Below are 9,971 nucleotides of genomic sequence, written 5' to 3' on the forward strand. Positions count from 1 at the left end.
TCTATGGCTGATATCGTGAGCTCATGTTAAAGTCCAGGTGTGCCCATTGCATAATAATAAATGGAAATATGCTAATAGTCACATATATTACAGTGACTTTTAGAAATTTGTATCACGGCTAAAAGTGTTATCATTTTTAATATTTGCTTGCATTATTTTTGTGATTGCAAAAAATATTTGAAAAAGTATGATTTAGATATTGGTCAGATAAAGAAAACGTTTAATTGTAATTTAAACCATTTTAAATAGATGTATCTTCGTAATCATCAATTGCTACATCTTTTCAGGAAGAGTACTTGAGCTAGTCAAGCTAATAATAGAATCATCTGGCACTTCTGAAAATGTTTGTCGCTGTGTTTTATAGCTTAACTCTCACAGGAGGTATGAGTCAGCACTCTGAAATGCTCTATGTTAAGAACTTTGTCAACAACGAGTTTCTAGATGCAAACTCCACTCTAGATAGTTATGATCCTTCAGTCGGAGATGTTTGGGCTAAGATTCCAGACTCTCGTGATGTGGAGGTTACTCAAGCCTACCGTGCTGCAAAAGATGCTTTTCCTAAGTAAGTTAGTGATTGGCTCTGTTAGCATTTTCATATAATTATGCTTTTAATATGTGATGCCTCCATGCTATGGAGTTTTTAATGTTTTGCAGTTTTATTTAGGCTTTTTAGAAGATTGGTCCAGTAATTAGGCAGTTGTTTTGTTCATTTTTCAGGTAAATATCTCGCTACTATTCGCTCAACCTAAAAATTAACAAAACTGCTCAATTCAGAACTCGGCTTTGTTTAATTACATATATTTCCCAAAAAAACTGTTGTGTTTTGCAATGTCATCACATTCGAAACAAAGCTTGCTCGCATATCTTATGCCACTATTTGGGTCTATAGATGGCGCAGCACTCCAGTGGCTGCCCGAAGCGCTCTAATGCTCAAGGCTGCCGATCTCCTAGAAAGTAAATTGGAAGAGTTTGTTGTGGCGGAGTCGAGGGATAATGGGAAGCCAGTCTGGTTGTCTCGAGCTGTTGATATTCCACGTGCGGTGTATAACATCAGATTCTTTGCCACATCTATTCTCCACCATATAGACAAGTATGCTGGAATAATATGGTAACATTTTAGCGATGATCTGTTCTGCTTTTTTCCTGTGTGATTATTTTTATCTATCCGTCAGTTTATTTATTTATCTATTTATTTGTCTATCTGTGCGTCTATCTGTCTGCCTATCTATCAATCTACAGTATCTGGTATCTTTTTCCATCTATCTTTTTATCTATCCTATCGTACCTACATCTCTATATATGCTTATAAAAACTCTGTGCTGTTTGTGAACAATCGTTAACCACTTGTTTTACATCCTGGTAGGTGTCATTGCTGAAGTGTTGTTTTTCATGTTCATTAAATTGTTATTTATTTTAGATCTACCCAACTGCCTGGTATAGTGAGCTACAGCACTAGAAGTCCTCTAGGAGTAGCAGGAATCATCTCACCATGGAACTTACCTCTCTATCTTTTGACATGGAAGATTGCTCCTTGTATTGCAGCAGGTTCTGTTTTTAGATTTACATATACTTGTAGGTATCTTACTATGGTACAGTAGATACAGTCTCATATGTGTTGTACTGAATTAATTCAAGTTTGTAAGTATTAAGTGTAAAATATCTGTAGAAATCCCTTGTCCGTCTGCTATGTAAGTAACTCAGGATATATCTACCTGTCAGATGTACATTACTCTTGAAACATTACAGAATAACATTACCGTTATTCTCCGAAAACATTGTTATTCAGGCTTATTGTTATTGTTATATTTATTGCTAAGATATCAGAAAGCGAGCCTGGGTTGAATGAATTTATTCCTTTATTATCTTGTTGACTGTTTACTCTCTCAGTAGTTGGAATTAGTAAGCTAGTAGTCACCATATTTACCTATTAATCCAGCCTCATCTACTCACTACTAAGACTTAGGCTTGACACAGCTAAACATTCTACGGTAAAATAAGATAGAGTTTAGTTGCTTTTAATCTTGTAGAATTTAGCCCTTTTGAAGAGCATTAACAGAGTTGCTGCAAAGTTTAACTTATTATTAGCAATTGTGCCCTCTTTACCTTGTAAGTAAAGTTCTTGTTGTTGCTATTTCTCTTTCTTTATTTGTAAAAAGCTAAAATCTGCATTTTTTTCTCTTAACACGGGCTTAATCTTCCGTAAGTTAGGCATATGGATAGGCTCATAACGCACGCTTCTTCGATGACGCTCTCAGAAAGTCTTCACTTATGGTATTTGTTTTCTTTAGGAAATACTTGTGTTTGCAAGCCCAGTGAGCTGACATCAGTTACAGCATTCATGTTCTGCGAAGTCCTTAAGGAAGCAGGTAACTTGAATTGTATTTGGATCTAATCTCAACTCACTATCTGTTTAATCACTATGATAATTTGAAAACATTCTTATTTCTGGAGTCATGGTCTCTTTACATTGACTGATTTTTGACCATCTAACTGTGGATTCAGGAGCAACAGAAGCTTCATAATTTTGAGTTGTCATTAGATTTTACTATTTAGTTGTTTCTTCAGATACATGCATGATTATGCCTTATCGTGTTAGGACTGCCCGCTGGAGTTGTCAACATGGTCTTTGGTGTCGGCCCAAAAGTTGGGGAAGCAATTGTGACACATCCTGACATACCGATTATTACATTTACTGGAAGTACGACAACTGGCCAGAGAATACAGCGAAACTCTGCAGAGCATTGTAAGAAGCTTTCTCTTGAGGTTGGTTGCTTTTATATGTTATATGTTATGGGCTGGTTATTATATGTTATGGGCTGTTTATTATATGTTATGGGCTGGTTATTATATGTTATGGGCTGGTTATTATATGTTATGGGCTGTTTATTAAATGTTATGGGCTGGTTATTATATGTTATGGGCTGTTTATTATATGTTATGGGCTGTTTATTGTATGTTATGGGCTGGTTATTATATGTTATGGGCTGTTTATTATATGTTATGGGCTGGTTATTATATGTTATGGGCTGTTTATTATATGTTATGGGCTGTTTATTATATGTTATGGGCTGGTTATTATATGTTATGGGCTGTTTATTATATGTTATGGGTTGTTTATTGTATGTTATGGGCTGGTTATTATATGTTATGGGCTGTTTATTATATGTTATGGACTGTTTATTATATGTTATGGGCTGTTTATTATATGTTATGGGCTGGTTATTGTGGCTATCAATAATTACCTCTGTAGAATAGAGGAACATAGGCCATGTTTTGAATTTTCACATACAATTGTTATTATCAACATTATCACCTATTTTTAGCTTGGCGGTAAAAATCCTGGAATTATATTCGCAGACGCCGACTTGGAGAAATGTATCTCTGTTGTTGTCAGGTAGGAGATATTTCTTGTGTTATCTTAATCACGAATTGTTTAAACCAGATGAAATGGTCAAATTGAGGGTTATCTTCTTTATATGCATTTACAGTCATAGCCACTGCTGTTGATATGCTTGTTTGTCAATCGAAGCCTTAATAATTTGATTATAAATATGCTGTCTACAAAGACCTCTATACCTGATCATTGTACCACATGTTCGTCACTCGGTAGTTTCTGTTACAGTTATATACTAGCCATGTTATAGTTTAACTAAATAATTAAACTCTGTGTGTTAAATATTATCAATGAAGACAAGCATTGGCACAAATCTCGTGCCGGATCACTACATATTGATTATTGGCTATGTAGATTTTTATTTAAATATCTTAGTGATTAAAAATGACTTGAACAAAGTTTTAGTAGATGTTACTATAAAATTTCGGTATTTTTTTATCGATTCCGAATGTTTTTTACATTTGAAGTGATTCAATTGCCAGGATGTTTTAAGATTAAAATTGACAATCATTGATCGCGGTTAAAATTCTCAGCTCAAGCGAAACTGCGATTATTAAATTGGTCTCTTTGCGTCTATAGTTGCAAAGAGACCAGTTTAGAGAAGAGTAATGCTACAACTTGAACGCAATAGCCGATATCAACTATAGCAACGGTAGCAACTAATGATGTCATTTTGCACGTATTTTTCTTCTGAGTATTTTAACTGCAATGAGGTTTTGTCAATTTTAATCTTGAAACATCACGGCAGTCAGATCACCTCAAACATCAAAAACATTTCCAACTGAAAGAAAAGCACCAATATTTCTGTAAAATCTACAAAGATTTTATGTAAGTTCATCTTCAACTTTATGACCTCTATTTGACCTTTATGACCTCTATTTGCAGTGAACTGACAAGTTTTTTATAGGTCAGTAAAAACTAATGATAATCTTATTTTGTGTTGGCACAAGTCAGACTTAGCTATCATACAGAGACACCAATTCAGCAGTTATCAGCTCTTGATTAGTCCCATGTTTTTCATGTACCTGCAGATCTTGTTTCACTAACCAAGGGGAGATTTGCCTCTGCACTGAAAGACTCTTTGTGCAGCGAAGCATCTATGATGGATTCCTAGAGAAGTTTGTTGCTCAAACAAGGTATTTTCTTATTCCTAGGTCACACCTAGATAATACTTTTGGTTCGCTAATATTTATCATAACTTATGATTAGTACATGAGTATGATTTTGTCTGTTAAGTTCTTTAATTTATTTGCAAGAAAGTTTGGGATGCATATGACTCCCATCATCTGCTTTATAGGATGCACATGACCTTTATCTCATATGTAATAGCTCTGGTTTGTGACCTTTTAAAACAATTTCAACTTTTTACTTTTACAAGTAAAATCGTCATATGTCATATAATGTAAGACTGTCATATGTCATATAATGTAAGACTGTCATATGTCATATAATGTAAGACTGTCATATGTCATATAATGTAAGACTGTCATATGTCATATAATGTAAGACTGTCATATGTCATATAATGTAAGACTGTCATATGTCATATAATGTAAGAGTGTCATATGTCATATAATGTAAGACTGTCATATGTCATATAATGTAAGAGTGGAAGATGTCATATAATGTAAGACTGTCATATGTCATATAATGTAAGAGTGTCATATGTCATATAATGTAAGACTGTCAAATGTCATATAATGTAAGAGTGGAAGATGTCATGTACCGTAGAAAGCTGAAAGTTGGAGATCCTACTGAGAAATCCACGACAACTGGTGCTTTGATCAGTAAAGAACATCTCGAGAAGGTTCAGCGTTACATAAAAATGGCCGTTGAGACAGAAAATGGCACCGTCGAGTCTGGCTACACTCGAGACCCTTTGGACCTTCCTGAAAAACTTAAACACGTGAGAACTTGTTAGGTTCTACTTTATTTAATGTGAACTTTGGTGTTTCTAATCAATAATTTAGGTGATTTTAATCGGCTAATTTTAGAAACCATTAAACTTTAAAGTTAGTACATTTGGAAAGTCATGCTTATAATTTAATTTATGGTATAAACTATTTTGTTGCAGGGCTATTTTGTTCTACCGACCATAATCACGGGTGTTGCTGATGATAGTCGAGTGAATCAAGAAGAGATATTTGGGCCTGTCGTTACAGTGACGCCTTTTGATACAGAGCAGGAGGTGAGTCTTCCTCACTTTTCTTGACCATAAGTGTCAGCAGGAAGGCCTGGTCTACCTCATACGGTAGGTCCTAACTTAACGACAATGCACGGTTTTGAAGACCTTGACTCTAAACGCTGACACTCTTTAGGGAGTTGAACATATATGACTATATAAAGCCAAGATATGAAACTAGGCTAGTGACAAAGTGGTACACACTAGGTTACATTATTAATACGTTTAGTGGTTTTGTTTACTTCCTGTCTATCCAACTACCTTTGTATTATTTCTATCATTCTTGTCCCTCTTTTAAAATCATGCCTTCTCTCAGTAAGCATGAGGATAAGCACACATTCACACCCAACTTATCTGCTTTTCTGGCACACAGGTTTGAATGTAGTAAACATATACAGTATTTTTGACAATTTGACTTTTCTATTGAAATTTTTAAGTGGCTGTTGTAACTCCAAATTGTCGCCAAACCAAATCATTGTTAAGCAAAGACTGCCGTGTCTGTAATTATTTAAAATATTTGAATTAATTTTATCATGCAATCGTTCAAGTCATGCTCTTATTCTTTGAATAGAAGGCTGCTGGTTAGATTTTTAATCATTTTTGTCAAGCGTGTTCTACACGCTTGCTCTACACACCCGCTCTACACACTCGCTCTACACACTCGGTCTACACACTCGGTCTACACACTCGCTCTACACACTCGCTCTACACACTCGCTTTACACACTCGCTCTACACACTCTCTTTACACACTCGCTCTACGCACTCGCTCTACGCACTCGCTCTACACACTCGGTCTACACACTCGGTCTACACACTCGCTCTACACACTCGCTCTACACACTCGCTTTACACACTCGCTCTACACACTCTCTTTACACACTCGCTCTACACACTCGCTCTACGCACTCGCTCTACACACCCCCTCTACACACTCCCTCTACACACTCGCTCTACACACTCGCTCTACGCACTCGCTCTACACACTCGCTCTACATACTCGCTCTACGCACTCGCTTTACACACTCTCTTTACACACTCCCTCTACACACTCGCTCTACACACTCGCTCTACGCACTCGCTCTATATACGTGTTCACGTGTTCTATAGTTTATTTAGTGTTGGCGCTGTCCATGGCAACAAGCTCTAAGTAGCTGCCTTATAGCAGCTGTTAAATATTTGCTTTAAACAGACTTCTAATAAGTTCTCTTCTCCACTCATCTATAATAAGTATACATCTTGTTTGTGTCTCGTCAAGACTGGTGCATTGATCCGTCAATAGTCGAACATGGCTGAGGGAGACAGGTGATGGTGGTGATGCGTACCAGTTGCTCCTGTCAATAAGAATTGTTCTCTACTTCTGATTAAAACACTTTCAGTTTTAGAAGCCACCTTTCCAGCTTGGTTCACGTGTAAAATCACTCCTTGATGAAGTTTTTCGGATTGAAGTTTGATAAAGTTCATGTTTAGATTGCTCAGGCAGTGATACTGAAACGTGAGCCAGTCATGCTTTACATTTAACTAGCAGTTTGTTAGTCAATGACATTTTTATCAATGTCAAGGTTGTTTGCAACCGTTTTAACTCGTTTTCAACAAAAAGCGATAAATATATTATGATGGGTGCAATATCTTCATTGAGAGTTACTTTCCCAACTGCTTTTGTTCTCAGCTCTTTTGAAAGTAACTCATAAGACACAAGAATCGGTGAAGTTCTCTTAACAAACACTAGTGTGTTGACCTCTGTGGGGATGCAATGAGTATGCTTTGAACACATTCCTTAGTTTCTCACATCCTTTATCAACGCGTAACAATAATCTATGTTACCATTTTCCACACACCTTATAACTATCTTTAATTAATTCTTCGAACTTATTTCCACTCAGCGGCCTATTTTAATAACGCCGTTATCTTTTATGCATGTCTTGTGATATTTTTACAATTCCTCCATGGCCATCAGCGGTACGCAGCATTGCAAGTAGTCATTAGTACAATTCAATATTACAACACACTGCGTTGAAAGTGTACCTTCTATATAGGTATCAATCACTCTTTTGTAGGTGATAGAGCGGGCCAACAAGGTGAAATATGGATTGTCTGCGAATGTGTGGTCTAGTAATGTTGGAACTGTCCACAGGGTTGCTCAGAGCCTTGAGGTAGGTGCCCTTACTACCTCGGAACTGCTCAAAATAGTTTAGATTTGAAACATTAACCCAGACGCGGAAGGTGCTCAATCCAGTGTCTGAGTATATTGATAGCTGATGAGAGAAGAGTAAGTAGATAGAGAAAGGTAAGTAACTTCTATTATAAATTAAGAACACCTTCTATAGGGGTGTGTTACAAATCCTGCATCACGGGCTTGTTGTATGTTAGAGTTTGGCTGCTTTATATGATATTAATTTTGACAATTTTTTCATCAATCAGATGATTTCTATGTCATCAATAAATGGGAGATCTTGCAATAGATGTGCACATAAATATTACAGATGTAAATCGTTTAACAACACTAGAGTATACATATATTCATTTGGTCATGCCAGGTCTGGGTCGATTTTAGTTGTGGAGCATCTTTGCCAAAAAAGGTCTGAAAGTAGTACAAATCAAAAAACCCAAATATGTTTGTGTTTAACTGTCCATGCTGAAGGTTTCCAAGCATATTTAGGATTTCTTTTTATATTTGATATTGTTAGTATTGTTAGTATTGTTAGTATGGTTAGTATTGTTAGTATTGTTAGTATGGTTTTATGTTTCTGTATGAATTGACTTGCTATTTGTTATTCTTATTATTGCTTTATTCTTTGCTTTATGCATTTATTTCTTTTTTATGTTGTCATTTCTTGATACCATTAATTAATAAAATAAATCATGACTTTAGGGTAAAAACTCGGTATAAGTTAGCTCAGGTTCTTGGAATGTTTATATGGAGTTATTGTAGATGCACCTTATTTTGTCACTACGCTACTCAATGCATCCTTGTCCCTCTCATTCTGGTAGAATAACAACAATCCTTGTTTGTAGACAGAGCGTTATAGATGAGATGTATAATATCTGCATGATGCAAATATTGTACACCTACATTTACCCCGTGTAAATTTTCTTTACACGCATAGTAAAAATATAATATGCATACAAAGTGCAAATTGTGTACACATCTAGTACAATTCACATACAGATATGTACCTTTGCAAAACAGTAAGTAAAAAGTGCAATGCATAATTCTAGTGCAGTACATTTGATAGATAATGTTTAATCGAAGTCTACTGGAATTGCAACTATATGTACATTTATGCGCTGTACTTAGCTAGTTTTATATCTTTGTACACTAGTCCTCTACTGTGTCTCCATTACTTCTCATTCCCTCCCTTCCATATTGTCATTAGATTAGACCTGCTTTACCTAAATGCATGCAAAGGCTTCCCGTAGAATCTAATGTGTGGTATATACATACATGCAACTAAAGTTTCTAGAATTTTATTGCATATGTGAGTGTATATAGATTTTCTAAAATTGGAGTAAATAGGGTAGTACTACCAGAGCTTTATAGAGTCAAGTGTATTTGAGGTTTGTGACTCCAAGGTCAGATTTAGATATATTGACAGTGAAGGTTAGTTGAAGGTCGAATGTGGACTGAGGTGCAACCGATTTTATGAGTAGACATTAGCTATGACTCGGCCTCTTTACTCCTACCTACTGTGGTCTTTGAAGACTAACTGCTGATGTGCTGAAGTACATATGATAGTGTAGGCCGGAGGCAGGTACAGTCAATAGGAATTAACCTTATATGATTTACACGCTGTCTGCTATAGGCTGGCACTGTCTGGTGCAACTGTTGGCTTGTGAGGGATTTAAGGATGCCATTCGGTGGTTATAAGCTTTCCGGAGTTGGACGAGAGTCTCAGGAAGACTCTCTGGACTTCTTCACTGAACAAAAGACAGTTTGCATTGACATTTCTCAGTAGCCAGTGTATCTGTAGTGTATCTGTAATGAGGACCTGATATGCTATTATATGTACTATAGTTTTCTGCTTTATAAATTTACTTAACATGAGGTTTCTATGCAACTGAAATTGAACTGAAATTTGTTGTCTTTTACACTTATGCAAACAATTTTTCGTGTTGTTTTGTTGAATGATTTTAGTAATTTAGGTGCTATTAATATACATAGTAAGTTTTAGAAAGATATTGACTTACTAAGTGTCTATATCTGATTTAAATGATTCAGCTGTATATTTCTGACACCTCTATATTGACTGAGGTAATAGTATATGCGCCTAACCATTCCTAGTGGCTGCCCTTGTCTGCGCTGTATGGATTATGTCTCACTTTGTATAAGCTAGCTGAGTCTATTTGCAAACCACTCTACGTCCAATTTGGTTAATACAATATTGATCAAAGGTAT

At 36.0% G+C, this 9,971-nt stretch overlaps 1 protein-coding gene across 1 annotated transcript; it reads left to right on the forward strand.

Annotated features, from left to right (window-relative positions):
* Nucleotides 1-369: 369 nt before the first annotated feature.
* Nucleotides 370-9,960, forward strand: LOC137405828 (2-aminomuconic semialdehyde dehydrogenase-like). Its single transcript, XM_068092248.1, has 11 exons — nt 370-562; nt 890-1,090; nt 1,418-1,545; nt 2,289-2,366; nt 2,597-2,763; nt 3,324-3,394; nt 4,426-4,530; nt 5,126-5,300; nt 5,469-5,582; nt 7,633-7,728; nt 9,379-9,960. The coding sequence occupies exons 1-11, from the start codon at nt 384-386 to the stop codon at nt 9,529-9,531; spliced, it is 1,467 nt and encodes a 488-aa protein (XP_067948349.1). The 5' UTR covers nt 370-383; the 3' UTR covers nt 9,532-9,960.
* Nucleotides 9,961-9,971: the final 11 nt, after the last annotated feature.

This window comes from Watersipora subatra, chromosome 1, assembly GCF_963576615.1.
Source record: "Watersipora subatra chromosome 1, tzWatSuba1.1, whole genome shotgun sequence".
Classification (NCBI taxonomy): Eukaryota; Metazoa; Bryozoa; class Gymnolaemata; order Cheilostomatida; family Watersiporidae; genus Watersipora; species Watersipora subatra.

Excerpts from the sequence above, each read along its gene's own strand:
- LOC137405828 (XM_068092248.1), top strand. The coding sequence starts at position 384 with ATGAGTCAGCACTCTGAAATGCTCTATGTTAAGAACTTTGTCAACAAC. Across the intron at positions 563-889 it reads GCAAAAGATGCTTTTCCTAA|ATGGCGCAGCACTCCAGTGG; the intron begins GTAAGTTAGTGA and ends TTGGGTCTATAG. Across the intron at positions 4,531-5,125 it reads AAGTTTGTTGCTCAAACAAG|AAAGCTGAAAGTTGGAGATC; the intron begins GTATTTTCTTAT and ends CATGTACCGTAG.